Source organism: Tachyglossus aculeatus, chromosome 2, assembly GCF_015852505.1.
Source record: "Tachyglossus aculeatus isolate mTacAcu1 chromosome 2, mTacAcu1.pri, whole genome shotgun sequence".
NCBI lineage: Eukaryota > Metazoa > Chordata > Mammalia > Monotremata > Tachyglossidae > Tachyglossus > Tachyglossus aculeatus.
Genome location: NC_052067.1, coordinates 134,668,122 through 134,693,876, shown reverse-complemented (window position 1 = coordinate 134,693,876; position 25,755 = coordinate 134,668,122). Strand labels below are relative to the sequence as shown.

Sequence of the window (25,755 nt, the reverse complement as noted above, 5' to 3'; positions counted from 1 at the left end):
GACCTTGGGCAAATCACTTAAATTCTCTGGGGTTCAGTTTACTCAAGCGAGCAAAATGGGGGTTAAATACCTGTTTTCCTTCCCCCTTTGACTTCAAACCTCATGGGTGACACGGACAATGTCTGATCTGATTTTACTGTATTAGCCCAAGGGTTTAGCACAGTATTCAGCACAAAGTAATCACTGGACAAATGTCACAAATATTATCATCATTATTAGATACTCAATAACTGATGTTGATCTAAATGATAATCATGTCTATGAACTAATTTGAATCTGAGAAATCCTTGTCTTGTCTTATGCTGTTGAGTCGTTTCTGACCCATAGTGATACCACGAACACATCTCTCCCATAACGCCCCGCTCTCCATCTGAATTTGTTCTGGTAGTGTATCCATACGGTTTTCTTGGTAAAAATATGGAAATAGTTTCCATTGCCTCCTTCTGTACAGTAAACCTGAATCTCCACCCTCAACTCTCTCCCATGCCGCTGCCACCCAGCACAGGTAAATTTTGACTTGGAGCAGATTGCCTTCCATTCACTAGCCACTGTCCAAGCTAGGAATGGAATGGGTAGTCCTCTGCTTGACTCTCCCTCCCATAGCTCAGATTGGTAGAGTCCTGGAAACTCTCCAGGTGTGACACTGAGAGGGGACAGATCCTACACAAAGCCAAAATTCTTCATTGCATATTCAAACTATAATATTGTTATTCCATTCTGTTATTTCAGAAAATCCTTACCTAACATGCATAGGTGGATAAGGAAGGAGAAAATGAAATCAAGAAATCTGGCATGAAATGGGACCTCAGGCTTGATTCCTAGGTTTTCAAAGTTGTGTTGTTGCCCTCTCTCATAAGGAATAATAATAATAATAATAATAATGGCATTTATTAAGTGCTTTCTATGTGCAAAGCACTGTTCAAAGTGCTGTGAGTCTTAGAAAGGAAGTCCTTATGTCCTAAAATAGGACATAAGGCAGTCTTATGATGCCTTACTCCACTTGACTTCTTATGGAGGGTGATCATTTATGAATCACATTCAACATCAAATTCATTCATTGATTCATTCATTGATTCATTCATTCATGGAATCATTTATTGAGCGCTTACTGTGTGCAGAGCACTGTACGAAGCGCTTGGGAAGTACAAGTCAAAAACATACCCAACAACGGGCTCACATGGTAGAGGCAATGTGGTCTGGTGGAAAGAGCACAAGACTGAGAATTAGGAGATGAGAATTCAATTCCCAGTTCTGCCACTGGCCTGATCTGTGAACTAGGGAAAGTCACAAAATCTTACCAAACTTCAGTTTCCTACCATATAAAATGGGGAGGGGATCAATCAATCAATCATATTTATTGAGCACTTACTGTGTGCAGAGCACTGTACTAAGTGCTTGGGAAGTACAAGTTGGCAACATATAGAGACAGTCCCTACCCAACAGTGGGCTCACAGTCTAGAAGATATTCTAGGGGATATTTTGAAGCCCATGTGTGCAATCAAATAATCTCACATCTATCTCAGAGCTCAGTACTTTGTAAGGCACTTAGTAAATCCCATTATTATAAAAGACTCGCCAATGAAATTGTGGAATACAGACAAGTAGCAATAGGCAATGTTCATAGCAGCATAGCTTCCCTGGCAGTTCATGGAAAATAACTGGTCACCTAAGCAATTGATGAACTGAAATGTGTATATGAAAGCAGGGTGGACTCAACAAGTGCTTTCAAGATGAAGAATTACTTGTCTCAAGCAATGTGACATAGAAGTGGGAGATGATAGCCAGAGGAGTTGAGGCCATCAAGAAAGAGGTTGTTCTCAATGAATAAAAGGTTGGGGAAGGTTTAGGTTACCAAGAGGTAGATTAGAAAACATTGACAGATGCTGCATATGTTGAAGAGAAGAATAGATAAAACAGATAGGATCTTACTGGTAGTTCCATGAACTTCCAAAAAAAAGCATAAAACTGCTTTTCTCATTCTCCCCAACTCTCTTTCTCTATATCTATCTACCTATCTATTCCTCCCCTCCATCCCCTATTTCTCTTTCTTTCTTAGTAAATAAGCTCCATTAAAATACTCTTCAAGAATATTTCATTCTTCTCCATAGCCCAATAAGCAGCATGGCTTAGTGGAAATTCTAGTGGAATTCTATTTGCTCTGACGACTTGACAGCTTTACACATGTTTTGTTTTGTTGTCTGTCTCACCCTTCTAGACTGTGAGCCCATTATTGGATAGGGACCGTCTCTATATGTTGCCAACTTGTACTTCCCAAGTGCTTAGTACAGTGCTCTGCACACAGTAAGCACTCAATAAATATGATTGAATGAATGAATGAATGAAAGAGCATGGGCTTGTGAGTCAGAGATCATGGGTTCTAATGCCGGCTCTCCCACTTGTCAGCTGGGTGTCTTTCAGCAAGTCACTTAACTTCTCTGTGCCTCAGTTGCCTCATCTGTAAAATGGGGATTCAGAGTGTAAGCCCCATGTGAGACAACGTGATTACCTCATATCTACCCCAGAACTTAGAACAGTGCCTGGCAGATAGGAAGCACATAGGAAATGCCATTATTATTATTAAGAGCTCAGTATACTGCTCTGCACACATTAAGCACTCAATAAATGCAATTGAATGAATGAATGAATGAATGACCAGAGACGCTGTTCAAGTAAACAGCTCTTGTATAAAAGCAGAGCATTATATAAAGCAGGTATTAATTACAAAAATGTCAGTGACCAGCCCACTGGCTTTACAGCAGCTGGAGCTTTGAGAATTGGGAGAGGTCATTTCTTTGTATCCCTAGAATCAGCTGCATCTCAGACCATTGGAAACCCCAGGATCCAGGAGCACACTGATTACACCCAAGATGTACTCCCCTTTTTGTAATGATGCCCAAGTTTTCAGACAGAGCCATCCCACCCGCCAGGGCTACTTCTGCCCTGAATGAATTTCCCTGTGTTGCTCTCGCACTTGGATTTACATCCTACAATTGTCCCAGCCTCAGACCCACAGTACTTATGTGTATGTCTATAATTCATTTGTTTATAATAATTCCTGCATTCTGCTTTAGACTGCAAGGTCCAGGGATCGTGTCCATCAACTCTGTTATATCATGCTCTGCCAAGTGCTTAGTACAGTGCTCAATAGATATCACTGATTGCCTGATGAATGACAAAGACCCAGCGTTCTGGCTAAGAGGACTTTGTTCACTACAGGGGCATCATCCACCTACCAGAAACCTTGAGAACCTCCCCTTTCAGGTGGTGGAGTGAAATAAAACCTAAATCAGTGTGGGCACCAGATTGATTGATGACCGAAAAGGCAGCAGCTCCCTGGGAGTCTTCCAAGGAGTCTGAATTGCCCTGTGCAATTGCCTAAACATCTTGGAGCCCTGAGTATACCTGATCTCAGGCTGACATCTTGGCATGCTCTCCTCTGAGATGTCTGCACAAGAGCCTCTGTGCTGCCTTGTGGGGTCGCACCATCCCAAGGCTGAGCTGGACTTATCGCACCCATGCCCCCTCTGCACCCTCTCCTCAGCGCTTCACTGCCCTCTTGGAGTTGGAGCCCAGTGTCTCCTTTTTACTTCCTGGATGGGGTGTTGTGGTGATTCGCACCAGCAGAACTTCCTCCTCCCTTCTTCCCTTGGCCAGTGTCTGTCTCTGCTAAACCCCATTTGGGTCACTGGGGTTCACCTGCCTCACCCTTCTTCTTCTCCGACCAGCCCAAGCGTACTCACGCATCTCTGCTGTGGCCCCAGCAATCTTCTTTTGGGGATGTGGCTGACCAGCCATGGGGCATCAGCTTGCATCTGATGTCTGTATGGCCCAGAGAAGGGAGGGATGTTTATTGCACCTGAGGCCCTTGGGAGCTGCCTCCTCTTGACGGTCCCTAGAGCCTGGAACTCCCTGGTGAACCATTTCTAGGCTGGATTGACCTACTCTAACCCTTTCTCTTGCAATTTTCCTCCTTTGGATCCCTAAGAGGACAGCCTGCATGCTTCTAGAGACCCTGGAGAAACCTACATTTTGACTCTGTGGTTGCTGATGACTACCAGTCACACTCTCCTTCTGGGTTAATCCCTTATCTCCTGGGTGCTTGGATTCCTCATCCCTTTCTGGTTTAACCAGTGCTGGGATGGAAATTGGGTCCAGGATCAGGAATAGAGAAAGCATGAAATGTAGGTTAATGAGAAGCCTCGGCTCTTGACTGGGCAGAGCTGAGAGAAAAGGCCCCCTCTGAAACTGGATGGACAGAGAAAACCATGTTAGATTCCCAAGACTGTGAAAATTGAGTTGAGTTTGGAGCCTTGGGTAGTGAAATATTGCTTTATGTACCTGGATTTTATTTTATTCTCCTTTTGGCTGCTGCTCATCTTACTTGGAATTTATACCATTTTCATTTTCTCAGTGCTCATTGTTGATTAATACTTGTAGCTAATTTCAAGCCTATCTTTTGTTTGGAGAAAGTCCTCTACTGAATAAAAAAGAGATATCTATGTGTCTAGTATTCTGGTATCTGTGTCCTTCTTTAGGTCAGGGGTCAGAAATTTTGTAAGGCTGCTGGCTTTTCTACCACAGTGCTGGGTTAGACAGCTGAATCCAAATTGATTCTGTAACTGGTTTTAGGATAAGTTATCAAGTTGCTCAGTACTGAAAGTAAATGACTTTCTATTTGAGGATTATCTTGGCAGGAAATAACTAATAAAGTAGGGTGAAATGTTTGGAGGGGTGAGTTACCAAAACTTTGGATGTGTTCAGTGGGAGGAAATTCTATGGCGCCGACTCAGGACTAAGAAAATGCTATCATCACAAATTTGATATGAGATGGCTGGTCTACCACCTTCCTTCGTGAAGGCCTTGCCATCATAGGTTTTTTCAGACACCTCTGATCCACAGAAAGTACTTCACTACCAGCAGTGCCTCCATCAAATGCAAGAAATTACCATCTGCTGCCAGCCCCAAATTATATTATTAGCTTCTATTTGGATTATGGGACCTAGCAGGGAATGATCAGATGGACTTTCTTCTGGTTGTTCTGATCAGAATGACTGTTTCTTTGTGAAAATGCTGGATACACGTTCACTGATTTGCTTGGTCCTCACCCCGTAGATGATGGGGTTGAGGGCAGGTGGGACAACCACATATAGGTTGGCCAGGAGGATGTGGACATAGCCGGGGATTTTGTTGTGTCCAAAGCGGTGGGTGAGGAAGGAGAAGAGGGCCGGGGTGAAGAGGGCCAGGATGACACAGACGTGGGAGCCGCAGGTGCTCAAGGCTCTGAGCCGGGCATCTCGGGAGGGGAGTCTAAAGACAGTGTACAGAATCCTGATGTAGGAGATGGCGATCAGCAGTAGGTCCAAAAGAATAAGGCAGATGACACATAAACCATAAATGATGTCGAGTTTGATACTTGCACATGCCAACCGGGCAATGCCCATGTGCTCACAATAGGTATGGGGGATAATTCGGTGCCCACAGTAGGACAACCTCAAGAGAAAAAACACCATTGGAATCATCAGAGAGAAATTCCTCAAGACAGCTAACCCTAGAATGACCCTAATGGTTTTATTGGTGAGGATGGTGCAGTACTGAAGGGGCTTACAGATGGCCACGTAGCGGTCATAGCCCATGGCCACGAGCACCGTGCTCTCCATGCCAGCAAACATGTGGATGAAGAACATCTGGGTGAGGCAGCCCCCAAAGCTGATCTCCTGCAGGCAGAGCCAGAAGATGCCCAGCATCTTGGGGATGGTCGCTGAGGACAAGCCCAGATCGATGGTGGCCAGCATGGCCAGGAAGTAGAACATGGGCTGGTGGAGGCTCCGCTCGATCTTGATCACAAACAGGATGATGCAATTCCCCATGAGCGCGATCAGGTACACAGCGCAGAAGGGAAAGCCCATCCAGAAGTGTGCAGCTTCCAGACCCGGCACTCCAAGGAGGAAGAAAGAAGAGGGGTGGGACTGGGTGTTGTTGTGATTGCTGTTGGCCATGGGGATTACTGGAAGAGACCACTCCTCCTTATTTCACTTATCATGGTTTCTGGAGAGACCTAAAGAAAATACATTACTGCTTGCCTATGCAAGTAGAATCCATTTGTTTTTCCCAGTAATATTTTTCTTGGTTTCTCTTTAGAAAAGATGCTACATCAATCCAAAAATAAATCCTTCATAGAACTATAACAATAATGATGCTTGGTCGAGAATGGAACAGATAACATCATCTTTGTGGATTCTCCACTGAGTCACACCATCATGATCCTTGCTGCGATCCTGGGCCTGCAGACCAAATAGGATTTTCCAGTCAGTGAATCAATAAGTCAGTCAGTCAATCATTAGTGGTATTAATTGAGCACTTACTGAGTGCAGAACACTGTACTAAACGCTTGGGAGAGTACAAAGTCCAAAGTCTAAGCTCAGAGTGCAGTCACTGAAAGAAATGATATCCTCTCTGTCCCCCTTCTGGAACCCAGATTCTCTCCAAAATTGAAACAAGTCCTGGACAAAGCAGCGTGACTTAATGGAAAGTGCAAGGGCTTGGGAGTCAGAGGTCATGGGTTCTAATCCCTACTCCACCATTTCTTAGCTGCATGACTTTGGGCAAGTCACTTCACTTCTCTGTGCCTCAGTTACCTCATCTGTAAAATGGGGATTAGAACTGTGAGCCCCACATGGGACAATCTGATTACCTTGTATCTGCCTCAGCATTTAGAACAGCACTTGGCATACAGTAGCTGCTTAACCAACCAATACCATTACTATTATTGTTATTATAATTATTTTCATTAGTATAATCATTACCTGGCTAATCCTAGGAAAGAGGGAAGAACTGATATCAGCCATGCATAAGAATTGCATTTCTCCTCAACTCTGATGCCAACAGATTTTTCCATCCCTTGTTTCAGGTTGGCAGCCCTGAATTATCACTGGTTCTGTCCCCACAGTGGAAAACTATGTAAAGATGACTGGGTGTATTATTACTATTGTTATTATTATTATTATTATTGCATTTGTTAAGTGTTTACTTTGGTCCAGGGACTGTACTATGTGCTGGGGCAAATACAAGCACATCAGGTTGGATATAGTCCCTGTCCCACGTGGGGCTCACAGTCTTAATCCTCATTTTACATATGAATAAACTGAGGCACGGAGAAATGAAGTCACTTGCCCAAGGTCACACAGCAGATAAGTGGTGGATCTGGGATGAGAACTCATGACCTTCTGACTCCTAGGCTTGTGCTCTATCCATTACATCATTGTGCGTCTATAGTATAGTACAGTAGAATCAGGATGAATCACATATGTGCAGCCTCACAATATATCCCAGAGTGTCACCCAGTTGGATGCCAAGGAGAAAATTTATCAGGGAGACATCTATATGTACCAGCACATTGTTAGGGAGTGAGATGGCTGCCAACCTTACCCCAAGAGAGGAACGAAGAGACAGTATGCCATATTATGGAAAAATAGTCTTAATTTGGCTGACTGTTGTGACAGAACACTCTGCTAAGTCCTACTACACTGTTGAGGGATTCTTTGGTGTGACATGAAATGATAAGCTTATTCATGTAAACAACTCCATGTTCTGGACACATTATATATTTTTTGTTCTCCAGAGAAATCAGTCAAATCAATGGTATTCATTGAATGTTTACTATGGACAGAGCACTGTACTAAGCGCTTGATAGATATAATAAAGTTTATGATAATAATAATGGCATTTATTAAGCGCTTACTATGTGCAAAGCACTGTTCTAAGCGCTGGAAGCACTGTTCTAAGCACTGGTACTGTTCTAAGCAAAATGATTCCTGCCCTCAAGGAGTTTACAGTCTATCAAGGGAAACAATCATCAAAGTAAATTACCCATAGGGGAATAATAATAATAATAATAATAAATAATATGTACGGCATTTATTAAATGCTTACCATGTGCCAAGCACTCTTCTAAGCACTGGAGTAGATACAAGAACCAGAGTATAAGGATATTTGCCTAAACTGTGTGGGATTGGGGTGACTATCCAAGTTGCTAGAAGGTACAGACCCAAGAGCCTAAGTGATATAGAAGGGGCAATGCAGAAAGGAGGGAGAATAGGGTGGGGAGATAAGAGGTTAATCTGGGAAGGCTTCCTGGAGGAGATATGGTTTTAAGAGAGATTTGAATATTGGAAGAGTGGCAGTCTGTCAAATAGGAAACTTCTATCTACCCCAGAGTTTAGTACAGTGCCTAGCACATAGTAAGAGCTTAACAAATATCATTTAAAAATTTGCATATCATGTACTTACTATGTGATCTTCAATGGGGCTTCAAAACACAACACAGCTCAGCAAACACAATCTCTGTAGGATGAGAAATTCAGTGGACATACAGGGAGCAACATCAAAAAGACCTCTATTTGCTATATTTATGAATCTTCCAAATGCATTTAACATTATCTGCATCACTGGAGTCACTTGTAGGTTGCTAGACAGAGGTAAACTTGTCAATGAACTTGTGAAATACATCAGCTAGTATTAGGCAGTGTTCAGAGCAGCACCGTTTCCTCAAAATGTAATGGATAATAGCATGTCACCCAAGTAATGCTTGAATGATGAACTGTAATGTGCACATGGAAACAGGATGGATTCAACAAGTATTTTAAAGATGAAGAATAACTAGTCTCAAACTATAGAAGAAGCATGGTGTAGAGAAGCAGTCAGGTGTAGTGGATAGAGCATGGGCCTTGGAGTCAGAAGGTAATGGGTTCAAATCCCTGCTCCACCACTTGTCTGCTGTGTTATCTTGGGCAAGTCACTTCACTTCCCTGGGCCTTGGTTACCTCAACCTTAAAATGGGGGTGGACACTGTGAGCCCCATGAGGGACAGGGACTGTGTCCAACCCAATTGGCTTGTACCTACCTCAGCACTTAGTACAGTGCCTGGTAAAAAGTTAGTACATAACAAATACCATTATTATTATTAATAATAAACTATGTGCATGGAGATGGGAGATGACCGCTAGAGAAGCTGAGGCCATCAGGAAGGGGGTTCTCCTCAATAAATAAAGGTTTGAGGAAGATCAGGATAAAGAGAGGTAGATTTGAAAACTTTGACAGCTGCTACCATTGGTAAAGAGAAGAATAGATAAAATGGAGAGGATTTTACTACCAATTCCATCATTTTCTCAGAAAAGCATAAAACTGCTTTTCTCTCCCAGTGTCTCCTTATTAATGTATTTATCTGTCTCCTTATCTATCTTTCTTTTTATTTCTCCACCCTTTTGCCTATTTCTCTTTCTCTCTTTGTAAATAAGCCCCATTGAAATATTATTCAAGATACTATTCTCCATAGCCAAATCAAAGGGCCAGATATAGACATGCTTCAAGCCCACAGGCCTGGTATAAAAGCTGTTGGGCCATGCACTGCACAAAGTAGTTACTAATTACAAAAATGTCAACGACCAGCCTTTACAGCAGCTGGAGCTCTGAAAATTGGAAAAGGTCAGATCTTTGTTTCTAGTGTTTCCCTTTCTTCCTTTCTAATATTGTCTCTTTTTCTCCCTAGAATTACCTGGATCCCAGACCTCGGGAAACCCTGGTTACCTGGAGCACACTCACTCACTCACCCAAGATTTATGCCCCTTTTTCAAACTGATGCCTAAGCTCTCAGACTGAGCCACCCACCTGCCCTGCTACTTCTATCTCTGAATGAATTTCCATGCATCACGCTTGCACTTAGAATTACACCCTTTATTTATCCCACCCACAGTCCCACAGCACTTTTCTACATATTCATAATTTATTTATTTATATTAAATGAATAATATTTATTTAGACTTTTAGACTATAAGTTCCTTGTGGTCGTGGAATGTGTCTACTGACTCTAACGTGTTGTACTGAGTGCTTAGTACATGCTCTGCACACAGAAAGTGCTCAATAGATACCACTGATTGACTGATGAATGACTGATCCAGGACTATGAGGACCTTATTCACCAATGGTGCATCCCCACCAGCCCAAAATATTGAGCATCTCTCCTGGCAAGCAATGGGAATCAAATCTAAATCAGTGTGGGGACCAGAATGATTGATGGCTGAAGAGTCAGACACTCTTGGGGAGTCTGAACTGCCCTATGTAATGGTATCCACATTGCCTATATGCCCCTGTACCTGGAGTACACATGACCTCACACTGACACATTTACATTTTTTCTTCTGAGATGCCTGGAGAAGACTCTCTGTGCCACCTTGGAGGGTTGCACTGTCTCCCATCCATCACTAAGGCTGAGCTGGAGATACCTCATCTCTGCCCTCTCTGCATCCTCTCCTCATCACTCCTCTTGGAGCTGTAGCCCACTGTTTCCTTTGTACGGTCGTGATGAGGTGTTGTGGTGCTTGGCACCATTAGAATTTCTTGCTTTCTCCTTCCCTCAGCCAGTGTCTGTCTCTGCAGTTCACCCTTCTTGTTCCCAGCCCAGCCCAAGCAGACTCACGTGTCTTTGCTGCCACCCCAGCAATCCTCTGGCAGGGATGGGGCTCTCCAGCCAAGGAGCATCGGTCTGAATATTATGCCTCTAGGACCCAGAGAAGGGAAGGATGTTTATTGTCCCGGAACCCCTTGGGAGCTGCCTCCCCTGAGGGCTCCCTGGAACCTGCAATAGCAGGGTGGAAGAGTCCCTGGATCCCTAACCCCAATCCTCTGAATCAGTGAGCCATCTCTTGGTTGGATTGACCTCCCCTGACCTTTTCCCTTGTGACCAGCCTCCCCTGGATCCCTACAAGGAGAGCCTGGCTGCTCCCAGAGACCCTGAAAAAACCTACTTCTTGACTCTTTGGCTACTGGTGACTCCCAATCACCCTGCTCCTTCTGGGTTTATCTCTTTATCTCCTGGGTGCTATGTTTCCTCATCTCTTTCCATTTTAACCCTTTATATGGGTGGTCTTCTGAGTAACACCTTCCCTTCTGGATCCTGGTCTTGTCTCCCATTAAGCCAGGCCCAGCTGATGGAAAAGGAAAATATCCTGGAGGATGTCAGGTGCCTGCATTGCTCTGTGTACATATCACAGAATATTGCATCTTTCCTGATGTGTCTGATTCGAGTCCTTTCTCCCCACACTTGGACTGTGAGCCTCCTGGAAAACAGGGACCAAATCTAATTCCAACTTGTGAATTCTTACCAATTGCTTAGTAAAGTGCTTAGTAAACACTACTAATTCTTACCCATTGCTTAGTAAAGTGCTTAGTAAACACTTACTAGTGGGACAACTACTAGTACTACTACATCCGGTGGCCTTCTTGAGTGAGAGGGCATTAAATGCAAGTCAGGTACTGACAACTAATTCCTACCACCCTCCATCCGTTTACTTGTTTTTATGTGTATATATCAATAATTCTACTTATTTATATTAACACCTGTTTACTTGTTTTGATGTCTGTCTCCCTGCCTCTAGACTGTAAGCCCAGTGTGGGCAGGGATTGTCTCCCTTTATTGCTGAATTGTACTTTCCAAGCTCATAGTCCAGTGTTCTTTACACAGTAAGCACTCAATAAAAACGATTGAATGAATGAGTGAACCTAAAGATTTAAGAGGCTATCAGCTTATTTATTTCACATATGTATTCATTTTTTGCTTCCTTTCAAAGTCAAAACTCATCCATGCTGGGCAGCAGCAGAATGGGAGAGAGTCGAGGGCGGAGACTTGAGTTCACTGCGTGGAGGGCAGCAATGGCAAACTACTTCCGTATTTTTATTTTTACCCAGAAAACTCTATGGATACACTACCAGAACGATTGCAGATAGAGACAAGTGCGTTCTGGGAGAGATGTGTCCGTGGTGTCACTACGGGTTGGAAATGACGGCATAAGACAAGACAAGAAAATTTAGAACTATATTTCCCTCTTGTTCCCACTACATGATATGATATCAGTGTATGCTTGGCTCCCCCATTTGATTGTCAGGTCCTCAAAGACAGTGTCCATACCTTCTATATGCTCCCAAGCAAGTGATATGTACACTGTTGATGATGGTGATGATGATGAGAGAGAAGGTGCATGGCATAGTGGACAATGCATGAGTCTGGGTGTCAGAGCTAATCCTGGCTCCATATTATTCTTATCATTATTATTGTTATCTTTATTAAGCACTTACTATAAGTCAAGTACTGGTCTAAGAGCTGGGTTAATGTAAGTTAGGTTGGACAAGGTACATGTTCCATATGGGGTTCAAAGTCTAAGTAGGAGAGAGAACAGGTATTGAATCCCCATTTTTTAGAATTGAGGAAACTAAGGCACAGAGACATTAAGTGACTTGCCCAAGATCACACAGCAAGCCACTGACAGAGCTGATTATTAGAAACCAGGTCATCTGCCTCCTGCATGACTTCTGGCAAGTCACTCCCTTTCTTGCTTTGATTTCCTCCTCTGTAAAATGGGGAATGAGTACCAGCTCTCCATCTCATAAAGTAACAGGCCCCATGTGGGATAGAGACTGTGTCCAACTTGATCATCTTAGAACAGTATTTAGCACAAAGTAATCACTCAACCATAAAACGCATCATTATCATTAAGAAATCAGAGCCCACTTGGGCAGGGGGTTTGGTGAACACAATTCTTTTTTCAGAGCCTAAGAGAGCAATGGCAAAGTAACTTCCCAGGCAAGAAGGGGAGAAAAGCCATTCCTTGATTCCAGTTCTCCAACCAGTTGTCCTCCCTGCCAGGACAAAGCTGCTCATGGTGCCGTTAGAATCCATTCAGATCTCTTCTGGATTTGCTGAATTCTAACCTGCTTTCTCAATGTTTTAATTTGTAATCTAATTGTCCCCCAACAGAGCAGTTAGAACATTTCCAGTTCTTTCCATAAAGATCTCCAGAGATAGACCCACATCACTTCACTTGATGTTGATCTGCTAGGAGGAAAACCACAAACCAGACAAAACTAGGCAGGCATAATAAAAATAACTGTGGTATTTGTTAACCATTTACTATGTGCCAGGCACTGCACTATGCTCTGGGGTGGGACACAGTGCCTATCCCACGCGGGGCTCACAGTCTCAATCCTGATTTTACAGATGAGGTACCTGAGGTTCAGAGAAGTGAAGTGACTTGCCCAAGAGCATACAGCAGACAAATGGTAGAGCCAGGATTAGAAACTATAATCTACTTTCTTCTGACTCCCAGGCCTGTGTTTTATCCATTAAGCTATGCTGCAGGTCTGCTTCACACCTTGGCAGGTGATTCTCTTTCCTTTTGCCAAAAAGGTGCACGTTGAGTGTGGGCACGTTGACTCATGGACAAAGAGTGGCCCCATGGAAGCTCCTCATTCCCCTGACCTTATTGATTGTGCTTCTCTGGACCTTCCCCACCTCCAGTTTTTCATACCTAAACCATTAACCATAATGATACATTGTATTTCTGGTGGGACTCCTTTAATTCATTCTATCGTATTTATTTTTTTCAACTCCCAGTTTAGGGCACAAGGGGAGAGGGAGAGAGGGCCCTCTCACAGGAGGGCAGGGCTGAGAACACTTGAATCAATTTCAGAAATGCAGGAGGGTTTAACACTGCGTGTATTTGAGGACAAGGAATTGCAGGGGTTCCTAGTCATCGAAATGTTTCCTCCCTCATTTAGTCCATTCCTCTGCCTCTCGATCATCCCTCAACCAGGACAGAAGGGTCTGTCCCTTTCTCTAAAGACTTTGTGGAAAATAGATTCTAATTAGTAATTTTAGCTCTGTAATTTACTCGCCTGCGCAGGTTCTCAGTTCTGAAGTCTTCTACACTGTGAGCCTACTGTTGGGTAGGTACTGTCTCTATATGTTGCTAACTTGTACTTCCCAAGTGCTTAGTACAGTGCTCTGCACACAGTAAGCGCTCAATAAATACGATTGATTGATTGACTGAAGTCTCAGGGCTGAACGTCGTCATCGTTCCCTGCTACAGGGAACTCCATCATAAGCAGTCATGCATGCCCATGTTTATCTGTCTCTGTGTTAAGATTATTCATGGTTAGGAACTTCTTCCTTACATATCATCTGTCTCACCACTGACCATTTTCCCACATTCTCCTTTTGGCCTGGAACACCGTTCTCCTCCATTTACAGCAGACTGCCACTCTCCCCATCTTCAAAACCTAATTAAGGTCACATTTCCTCCAAGAGGCCTTCCGCAATTATTTAAGTCCTCTTTCCTGGCCTCCTTTACTCTTCAGCACTTGCTGTTCAGCCCAACCTCAGCCCCAGAGTACTTACCTACACAGTGGTAATTTGTTTACATTAATATTTGTCTCCCTTTCTAGACTGTAAAGTCGTTGTGGGGACTTACTGAAAGCCTATTGTTGGGAAAGCTCTGTACCGAGAATGTGTCATGTGCAGAGTGCTGTATTGAGCACTACTGTGTGCACAGGTCTCTGGTGGATGACCATTCAAACAGCAGAATGTATTGAATGTGCAGAAAAAGCAAAGCATTGTTTTGAACCATTTTGGGGAGTATGACAGAAGCAAGAAACACATTTCCTGACCTCAAGAAGCTTACAGTGCAATGACCTAGACAGATAGATAAAAAGTATTTACAAATAGTGGAATCAGGAGGAAGAACAGGGAACTTATAGGAAATAATACTAATATATCAGGATGAGATGGCTGAATAAAAAATGATATAGTTATCAATAGCGAGATTCCAAACTATGATGTGGATACCTACAATATAACATACACCGGAAACTTTTTTATGTATCTAAAAAGCAGCAAAATATTTTCCTACAGCTCTACATTTGGTTTAAGCCATAGGTAGATAAACAGAAAATGGCAGAGATACTGGGAAGCAGCATGACCTAGTTGAAAAAGCACAGGACTGGGCATCAAGAGAGTCTTGATTGGGCATCAAGAGTCTTACAGTAAGCACTAAACAAATGCTACAAGTATTTATTATTTGTAAGATTGTGTCTACTCATTCTATTGTACTTTCTCAAGTGCTTAGTACAGTGTTCTGCACAGAACAAGCACTCAGTAATTACAACTGCTAGACTGAATTGGGACTTGTTCCTAAGACAAAGGTTTTTTACATTATTCAAGAGTTCAAGGCTCTTTAAAACTTTATAATAAATCTAAGTATTATCCCTAGAACTTTCATTGTGCATAAATATCTCTTCAAATAGTCACCCCGGTGATCTTAAATTATCCCAGAAAATTTCCATGGACTAGAGGTTTCTTCTGCCAGAAGGTTCTCCTGATCAATTCCCAACACTCCAAGGGTGAATCAACCTAACAGCCAACTCTAGCACTTCTGCATTTGAACCCATCTTCAGCACAGTTATGCCTGTCGTGTGACCTTGTGGAGGTCATTTAACTTCTCTGTGCCTCAGTTTCCTCATCTATAAAACAGGAATTCAATATCTGTTCTCCCTCCTACCTAGACTGAGAGTTCCCTGTGGGACAGGGAGTGCTTGTTTTATGGTACATGTTAAACACTGCTCTAAGCACTGTGGTAGTTACAAGTAAATTAAGTCTGACACATACCCTGTCCTGCATGGGGCTCACACTCTTAAGTTGGAGGGAAAACAGGTCTTGAATCCTGATTTTAAGTTGAGGAAACTGAAGCACAGATAGGTGATCTGCCCAAGGTCACACAACAAGCAATTGGCAAAGGTATTGGCAGAGCTGGGATTAGAACATAGGTCCTCTGATTCCCAGGTCCGTCTCTTTCCACTAGGCCATGCTACTTCTCAGGGTGTCCACTCTGATTATCTGATATCCACCCCAGCATTTGGTATAGTGTTTGGCATACAGTGAACACTCAATAAATACCATTATCACCATCATCATCATTATTCTGATTTATTCTGCTATTTTAACCTGGCATATCAATCAATTAATTGATCATATCATTCTACTTCCTAATTGATCATATTAGGGAAAGTAGGCATTGAGGTTAAGGGATCCTATGGCCAATGTTGGGGCACTAAAATTGTATATATATATATGAGGAATAGCTGAAGGAGCAGGAGAATGGAGTGGGGCAGGCAGTTTTGGGCAGTAATACAAAGGCAGGTAACAGGAGCCACAAAATAGTAAATAAAACTTGAAAGAATGATGGAATCAGGGCAGTTACAAGCACAATGGAGAAAGGATAATAGAGTTACAGCAAAGAATAGATAATCCTTTGACCATCAGGAAAACCCTATATTGGCAATACTGAAGGGGGAGGAAATTTTCCCCCTTTTCTTCGCAGGACAATCATCCTAAGAAAGTCATATTAGCTGATCCCACCAAGACCCTTTATGAAGGATTGTGCTGCTTCCTGACCAGGGGACAAGCCAAAATTTGCAGACACACCTGAAGAACTCCCCAGACCACCAGGCTGATGTCAGAAATGAGGAAGCCCACTTTCAGGGCAGAACGGGAGAGGGACAAAGGACTGTTGGAGGTTATAAAAGGGGCACAGGGGACAATTATCTTTGCTCTGTAGGTCAGAGTCCATTTATCCCTGCACTAGTATGAAGGCGAGCCAGTTAACTACATTGTTGTGGACCTCTGTTTCATTGGATTGGCAATTATACCAGAAGGATGAGAAGGTTCATTCCCGCTTTTTTTGTGGGGGAGGGGTGGGCTTTTCTCTTACAGGAACCCCTGTCCGTTGTACATTTTGGAGGGGTGGGGTGGTTGCTGACAGCAGGTCCTTCTTTCCATCATTCCCATTATTTGTGTAAATTTTGTACATCTGTCTCCTCAGTAGATTGTAAGCTCTTTGTGGACAAGAAATGCATGTTTTACTTCTGTTGTACATTCCCATGCACTTGGTGCAGTGCAATGCATGCAATAGGAATTTAATAAATACCATCACTATGGCTACTACCGCTACTGCTACTACAACTAACTATTTTTGGAACTAACCTCAAGATAACGGCCTTTACTTATAAAGACCTTCCTCAACTAAGAGAAGCAGTGTGGCTTAGTGGCAAGAGCATGGGCTTGGGTTCAGATGACGTTCAGAGGACGTGTGTTCTAATCCTGGCTCCGCCACATGTCTGCTGTGTGCCCTTGGGCAACCACGTAGCTTCTCTGGGCTTCAGTTATCTGTAAAATGGGGTTTAAGACTATGAGCCCCATTTGGGACAACCTGATTACCTTGTAACCAGAACTTGACATGTCCACGGGCAGGGACCAGAAGAGAAGCTCCAGTGCCAGTTCACTCAGATGAGATCGAGGTTCTTCTGCCCATCCCCAGAGGAGGCCAGAGCCAGCCTGCACCCTCTGCTCCTCTGCCGCTAATCTCCTCACTGTGCCTCGTTCTCGCCTGTCCCGCCGTCGACCCCCGGCCCAAATCATCCCCCTGGCCTGGAATGTCCTCCCTCCCCACATCTGCCAAGCTAGCTCTCTTCCTCCCTTCAAGGCCCTACTGAGAGCTCACCTCCTCCAGGAGGCCATCCCAGACTGAGCCCCCTCCTTCCTCTCCCCCTCCTTCCCCTCCCCATCCCCCCCGCCTTACCTCCTTCCCTTCCCCACAGCACCTGTATATATGTATATATGTTTGTACGCATTTATTACTCTATTTATTTATTTATTTTACTTGTACGTATCTATTCTATTTATTTTATTTTGTTAATATGTTTTGTTTTGATCTCTGTCTCCCCCTTCTAGACTGTGAGCCCACTGTTGGGTAGGGACCGTCTCTATATGTTGCCAACTTGTACTTCTCAAGCGCTTAGTACAGTGCTCTGCACATAGTAAGTGCTCAATAAATGCAATTGATTGATTGATTGATTGTATCTACCCCTGCGGTTAGAACAGTCCTTGGCACATAATAAGCGCTTAACCAATACCATTACTATTATTATTAGGCCCTCATTTCTTCTACTCCCACTCCCTTCTGCATCACCCTGGCCCTTGGTAGTTGTTAGGCACTTAGTATGTGTTAAACACTGTTCTATGCTTCTTTTTTCTCTATGCTTGAGAGTCAGAGGTCATGGGTTCTAATCCCTACTCTGCCACTTGTCAGCTCTGTGGCTTTAGGCAAGTCACTTAACTTCTCTGGGCCTCAGTTATCTCATCTGTAAAATGGGGATTAAGATTGTGAGCCCCCTGTGGGACAACCTCTTCAACTTGTAGCCCCACCAGCACTTAGAACAGTGCTTCGCACATAGTAAGTGCTTAACAAATACCATTATTATTATTATTAGCATTATTATTATTTATTCATCCCTCCCTCCGCCCCACAACACTTATGTGTACATCTGTAAGTTAGATTATTTACTTAGATTAATGTCTGTCTTCCCCTGTAAACTGTAAGCTCCTTCAATCGTTCTGTCATATTAATTGAGCACTTACTGAGTGCAGAACACATGCACTAAACACTTGGGAGGGTACAATACAAGAATGACCAGAAATATTCCCTGCTCACAACAACCTTACAGTTTAGAGGTTCAAAGCCCTACTGAGAGCTCACCTCCTCCAGGAGGCCTTCCCAGACTGAGCCCCCTTTTTCCTCTCCCCCTAAGTTTCTGCCCCCACCTTAAAGAAGGTATCTATGTCCTTCTTTAAGGTGGGGGCAGAAACCTAGTAAGGCTACTGACTTTTCAACCACAGCTCTGGGTTAGACAGCTGAATCCTAATTGATTCCATGACTGGTTTTAAGGCAAGTTTTCAAATTGCTCAGTAGTGATAGAAAATGACTTTTAATTTGGGGATAGTCTTAACAGGAAATACACCATAAACTAGGGTGTAGGGTTGGGAGTGGTGAGTTACCAAAACTTGGACATGTTCAGTGTGAGGAAATTCTATGGCACAAACTCAGGACTAAGAAAAGGCTACCATCACAAATTTAATCTAAGCTGGCTGGTCTTCCACCTTCCTTCATGTGGGTTTTGCCAACATACGTTTTTTCAGACACCTCTACTCCAAAGAGAGTTCTTCACTATTAGCAGTGCCTTTACTGAATACAAAAATTAGCTACCTGATGACTGTCCCTAATTATACTAATATGAATGAATCTTCTATTTGCATTATGAGAACCATTCATTCATTCATTCGTATTTAGGGGGAGCATACTGTGTGCAGAGCACTGTACTCCATGCTTGGGAAGTACAAGTTGACAACATATAGAAACGGTCCCTACCCAACAACGGGCTCCCAGTCTAGAAGGGGGAGACAGACAACAAAACAAAACATGTGGATAGGTGTCAAGTAGTCAGAACAAATAGAAATAAAGCTAGATGCACATCATTAAAAAAAAATAGAATAGTAAATATGAACAAGCAAAATAAACAGAGTAATAAATCTGTACAAACATATATACAGGTGCTGTGGGGAGGGGAAGGAGGTAGGGTGGGGGGATGGGGAGGAGGAGAGGAAAAAGGGAGGGAATGATCAAAAGGACTTTATTCCAGGTGTTCTGAATCACAATGACTACTTCTTTGTGAAAATGCTGGATACACTTTCACGGATCTGCTTGGTCCTCACCCCATAGATGATGGGGTTGAGAGCGGGTGGGACGACCACATACAAATTGGCCAGGAGGATGTGGGCGTAGCCGGGGATTTTGTTATGTCCAAAGCGGTGGGTGAGGAAAGAGAAGAGGGCCGGGGTGAAAAAGGCCAGGATGACACAGATGTGGGAGATGCAAGTGTTTACAGCTTTTAGTCGTGCGTCCTGGGAGGGAAGTCTGAAGACAGTGTAGAGAATCCTGATGTAGGAGATGGCGATCAGCAGTATGTATAAAAAAACAAAAAGGATGACACATAAACCATAAATGTTGTTGATTTTGATACTTGCACATGCCAACCGGGCAATGCCCATGTGCTCACAATAGGTGTGGGGGATGATTCGGTGCCCACAGTAGGGCAACCTCAACAGAAGAAATACCAGGGGAATCAGCGAAGAGAAATTTGTCAGGACAGCTAACCCCAGGAATAACTTAATGGATTTATTGGTGAGGATGGTGCAGTAGCAGAGAGGCTTGCAGATGGCCACAAAGCGGTCATAACCCATGGCCACGAGCACCATACCCTCCATACCGGTGAGCATGTGGATGAAGAACATCTGGGTGAGGCAGCCCCCAAAGCTGATCTCCTGCAGGAGGAGCCAGAAGATGCCCAGTATCTTGGGGATGGTGGCTGAGGACAAGCCCAGGTCGATGGTGGCCAGCATGGCCAGGAAGTAGAACATGGGCTGGTGGAGGCTGTGCTCGGTCTTGATGACGAACAGGATGGTGCAGTTTCCCATGAGAGCGATCAGGTACACGACACAGAAGGGGAAGCCCAGCCAGTTGTGTGCAGCTTCCAGCCCTGGTACCCCCAGCAGGAGGAAGGAGGAAGGGTGGAATTGGGTGCCATTGTGATTTCTATTGTCCATGGACATTACTGGAAGAGACACCGTTCTCCTGGAGAGACCTAAAGAAAATACATTATTGCTCTGCTATCCAAGTGGAATCCATTTGTTTTTCCCAGTAATCTTTGTCTTGGTTTTTCTTTAGGAAAGAAGCTACCTCAATCGAGAAACAAATCCCTCATAGAAGCTCAACAATAGTGATGCTTATCTTGACCAAGAATGGACCAGATAGCATCATCTTTGTGGAATCCCCACTGAGTCACTCCATCATGATCCTTGCAGTGGTCTTTTTGCCTGCAGACTACATAAATTTTTCTCATCGATCAATCAGTCGATGAATCAATCAGTCAGCCAGTCACCAGTGGTATTAATTGAGCACTTACTATTGAGTGCAGAACGTTGTACTAAATGCTTGGGAGAGTGCAAAGTCCAAGATCAGGGGCTCACAATCTTAATTTCCATTTTACCAATGAGGTAATTTAGACACAAAGAAGTTAAATGACTTGCCCAGGGTCCCAAAGCAGACAAGTGGCAGAGGTGGAGTTAGAACCCAGATCCTTCTGATTCCTAGTCCCGTGCTCTATCCACTAGGAAACACTGCTTCTCAGCATGATCCAGAGTGTCAACAACTGGGATGGCCAGAAGAATAAGACATGACAGGAGAATTTCTGCTTTAAGCACCAATGTACACAAGGACCAGGCTGCTACAGCTAGGAAAATTACTGGGGAGACATTCAGAAGTACCAGCACATTGTCAGGGAGTGAAATGGCTGCCAAGCCCACCCCAAAAGAGGAACAAATACCTGTCTATGTGTTTTGTTTTGTTTTGTTCTCTGTCTCGCCCTTCTAAACTGTGAGCCCGTTGTTGAGTAGGGACAGTCTCTATGTGTTGGTGATTTGTACTTCCCAAGAACTTACTACAGTGCTCTGCACAAAGTAAGCACTCAATAAATATGATTGAATGAATGAATGAATGAATGAACCGATGACAATGTGCCATATTTTGGAAAAATGGTCTTAATTTGGCTGAAGCTTGTGACAGAACACTTTGCTAAGTCTTATTACACTACTGAGGGATGCTTTGGTGTGATACAAAATTGAGAAGGTATATGTTGTGGTAAATAGCTCCATATGGTCTTAATTTGGCTGAAGGTTCATTCATTCATTCCTTCAATCGTATTTATTGAGCACTTACTGTGTGCAGAGCACTGTACTAAGCACTTAGGAAGTACAAGTTGGCGACATATAGGGACGGTCCCTACCCAACAGCGGGCTCACAGTCTAGAAGGGGGAGACAGACAACAAAACACTGCTAAGTCTTATTACACTACACTATTCCTCAAAAATCTCCAGTGGCTACTAATCAACCTACGCATCATGCAAAAACTCCTCACCCTCGACTTCAAGGCTTTCCATCACCTCGCCCCTTCCTACCTCACCTCCCTTCTCTCCTTCTACAGCCCAGCCCGCACCCTCCTCTCCGATGCCGCTAATCTCCTCACCGTGCCTCATTCTCGCCTGTCTCGCCGTCAACTCCTGGCCCACGTCATCCCCCTAGGCTGGCATACCAGATTTCCACACATCCACCAAGCTAGCTCTCTTCCTCCCTTCAAGGCCCTACTGAGAGCTCATCTCCTCCAGGAGGCCTTCCCAGACTGAGCCCCCTCCTTCCTCTCCCCCTCCTTCCCCTCCCCATCCCCTCCACCTTAAATCCTTCCCTCCCCCCACAGCACCTGTATATATGTATATATGTTTGTACATATTTATTACTCTATTTATTTATTTATTTTACTTGTACATATCTATTTTATTTATTTTATATTGTTAATATGTTTTGTTTTGTTCTCTGTCTCCCCCTTCTAGACTGTGAGCCCACTGTTGGGTAGGGACCATCTCTATATGTTGCCAACTTGTACTTCCCAAGCACTTATTACAGTGCTCTGCACACAGTAAGCGCTCAATAAATATGATTAAATGAATGAATGAATACTGAGGGATACTTTGGTGTGGCACAAAATGCATGAGGTATATGTTGTGGTAAATAGCTCTGTATTCTGTACACACTACACATTCTTTATTCTCCAGAGAAATTAATCATTCAAATCAATGATATTACTGTGCGCAGAGCACTGTACTAAGGGCTTGGCAGAGTGCAATATAACAGAGTTGGTAGACATGATTCCTGCTCTCCAGGAACTTAAATCTAGTGAGGGAGACAATCATCAAAGTAAATTACCAATAGGGGAAGCAGAAAAGTATAAAGATATTTGCCCAAACTACCCTGTAACCCTTAGACTAGAGCAGGGAAGAGTGGACAGTTCAGACCTGTTCAGTATATCCATGCTGCAGTGTTGGAGGATGCAACAAGGGATCTGGAAACTGATAACATAATATCTTTCTTTTCCTTTGGGAAATGCTTCCCACTCAACAGTTCCAGAGCAGGGGGCAGTGATGAGGGAGATGAGATGGAGCACAGATTGGTGTTAGAAGAGCAATGTGGGTGGGTTGGGTTGTGGTGGAAGAGGAGAGAGGTGAGATAAGAGGGGAACAGCTGATTGAGTGCCCTTAAGTTGATGGTGAGGAAGGAGAGCAATGACATCATAGAGAGTTCTAATTTTGCTAGAACAGAGGTAGGTTGAGAGATTCAATTAGCTGGCCAGATAGAACCCCAGGCCTTATTTCACACTGCTGTATTCCAAGAGATATTCTCCCTATGCACAAATTGTGCCCTGTATTGGGAAGCAGGAATTTACAGCAGGTAATAAAGACATGCAACCTTGTTCTACCACTGGACACAAGGTGCATTATTGCAGATTGTTTCCATGTAAACCACCTAATTTTTCTATGCCCAGTATAGATTCTAAATGCCATTTAGTTTTTACAACTTGTAATTATGTCTATGCTGCTCTCTTTGGGGACCTTGGAAACAAATTGGTGAAACTTATTTTGGGTGCAGAAAATTTAATAATAATAATTGTTAAATGCCTACTATGTGCCAAGAACTGTACTAAGTATGGGGTAATTGGGTAATCAAATAATCAGGTTGGACACAGTCACTGTCCTACATGGGTAGGAGGAAGAACAAGAATTTAATTCCCAATTTTCTGATGAGGAAACAGAGGCACACAGCAATTAAGAACCCAGTTTCTCTGACTCCCGAGCGATGCTGTTTTCACTAGACCACACTGCTTCTCTCTGTAGTTACTCCTCTGCCCTATTTATGAACTTCATTTCATTGTAGTTTTGAACTTCTATTTCTCCAGTAATCTTTCAAAGAGGTTCTGAACAGACTTTGCACCATCAAAGATGAGGTCCTTTATAGAACAGAGAAGCAACCTAAATGTGAATGCATGGTCAAGCACCAACTTCAAGTCTTGAAAATAGTAACAAACCTGAATCAGATGGTGTTCCTTCAGAAATCTTCCTGCAAAGAGGGAACCTAATGTTTAGACATCCAGATGAGCTTTCTTCAACCAGTAGAAGTGTCTCAGGTCTCCAAGACTGGAACCATAATCACCTTCTTCAAGAAGAAAGGTGAGAGAGCTGATAGGCATTTCTGGGGCATCTCACCATTCTGTTCAGGATCCCAGGTAAACTCAATCTGGATCAAAGCCTGATAGAGAAACAGCATGGCCTAAGGGATAGGGCTTGGACCTGAGAGTCAGAATGACCAGGGTTCTAATACAGGCTCTGCCACTTTTCTGCTGTGTGACCTTGGGCAAGTTGCTTCACTTCTCTGTGCCTGTGATCTCATCTATAAAATGGAAATCAAGACTGCGAACCCCATTTGGGACTTGGACTGTGTCCAACCTGATTAGCTTGTACCTGCCCCAGAGCTTAATGTAGTGCAGGGCATATAGTAAGCCCTTAAGAGATATCATTAAAAAATTGGATACCGTGTATTTACTACCTGAATTGCAATGGGGCTTCAGAACACAACACAGCTCAGCAGACGTGATCTTTGAAGCATGAGAAATTCAGGGCATGTACAGGGAAGAACACCAAGAAGCAACGTGGCTCAGTGGAAAAAGCACTGGCTTCGGAGTCAGAGATCATGGATTCAAATCCCGGCTCCACCAATTGTCAGCTGTGTGACTTTGGGCAAGTCACTTCACTTCTCTGGGCCTCAGTTACCTCATGTGTAAAATGGGGATGAAGACTGTGAGCCCCCCGTGGGACAACCTGATCACATTGTAACCTCCCCAGCGCTTAGAACAGTGCTTTGCACACAGTAACTGCTTAATAAATGCTATCAAGTCACTTAACTTCTCTGGGCCTCAGTTACCTCATGTGTAAAATGGGGATTAAGACTGTGAGCCCCACGTGGGACAACCTGATCACCTTGTAACCTTCCCAGCACTTGGAACAGTGTTTGGCACATAGTAAGCACTTAATAAATGCCATTATTATTATTATTATTAAGAGGACCTCTATTAGCTATATTTATTGATCTTCTATAATACATTCAACATTGTCTGCATCATTGAAGACTGGCAACAGCTCTCCAACTTTGGCTGCTCAGAAAAGTTCCTCAGATCATAAGGAAGCAGCATGGCCCAGTGGAAAGAGCATGAGCCTGGGAGTCAGAGGACCTCGGTTCTAATCCCAGCTTCACCTCTTGTCTGTGTTATGACTGTGGGCAAATTACTTACCTTCTCTAGTTTCCTCTTCTACTAAATGGGGATTAAGACTGTGAGCCCCAGCACTTAGTGCAGTGCTTGCCACATAGTAAGCACTTAACAGCCACCATTACAAAAAAGATCATAAGCCTAGTCCATAAAAGCATGATAGTCATGGCAGAACTACCCTGTAACTATTAGACTAGAGGAGAGAGGTGTGGACAGTTCAGACCTGTTCAGTATATCCATGCTGCAATGTTGGAGGTTGCAACAACAGATCTGGAAACTGTTAGCAGAATATGCTTCTGATACTTTGTGAAATGCTTCCCACTCAACAGGCCATGACCATCTTAGAAAGTTTATGAGCTGCTGGATGCTGGAAATGACATTTGAGAGGCACACACGTGAGGTTTCTTATGGTATTTGTTAAATGCTTACTATGTGCCAAACACTGTACTAAGTACCGCGGTAGATACAAGCTAATCAGATTGGACACAGTCCATATCCCACAGTGGGCTCCAGTTTCCGTTCTACAGATGAGGTAACTGGGGCAAAGAGAAGTGAAATGATTTACCCAAGGTCCCACAGCAGACAAGTGTGGTGGACCCAGGATTAGAACCCAGGCCCTTCTGACTCCCAGGTTCATGCTCTATCCACTAAGCCACACCACCCCATCCCTTCAAGGGGTGCTTCCCACTTAGACTGAATCCATTAATCTGCTCTCCAGGTGTGACACCGAGAGGGGAGAGAAACTACACAAAGCCAAAGTTCTTCATTGCATATTCAAACTGTAATATTGTTATTGTATTCTATTACTTTGGGAGATCCCTATCTAACATG

At 43.6% G+C, this 25,755-nt stretch overlaps 2 protein-coding genes and 1 non-coding gene across 3 annotated transcripts; all 3 read right to left on the bottom strand.

Moving 5' to 3' along the window:
* Positions 1-515: 515 nt before the first annotated feature.
* Positions 516-653, bottom strand: LOC119924969. The gene has a single exon (XR_005449644.1). It is a non-coding gene; the product is annotated as a small nucleolar RNA SNORA7 (small nucleolar RNA).
* Positions 654-5,042: 4,389 nt separating this feature from the next.
* Positions 5,043-5,996, bottom strand: LOC119949499 (olfactory receptor 52E8-like). Its single transcript, XM_038771313.1, has one exon. The coding sequence runs from the start codon at positions 5,994-5,996 to the stop codon at positions 5,043-5,045; it is 954 nt and encodes a 317-aa protein (XP_038627241.1).
* A 13,379-nt stretch (positions 5,997-19,375) lies between these two features.
* On the bottom strand, positions 19,376-20,326 carry LOC119942718 (olfactory receptor 52E4-like). The gene has a single exon (XM_038763626.1). The coding sequence runs from the start codon at positions 20,324-20,326 to the stop codon at positions 19,376-19,378; it is 951 nt and encodes a 316-aa protein (XP_038619554.1).
* Positions 20,327-25,755: the final 5,429 nt, after the last annotated feature.

What these genes read in the sequence shown, in the direction of transcription:
- LOC119949499 (XM_038771313.1), bottom strand. Translation starts at nt 5,996, where the DNA reads ATGGCCAACAGCAATCACAACAACACCCAGTCCCACCCCTCTTCTTTC.
- LOC119942718 (XM_038763626.1), bottom strand. Translation starts at nt 20,326, where the DNA reads ATGTCCATGGACAATAGAAATCACAATGGCACCCAATTCCACCCTTCC.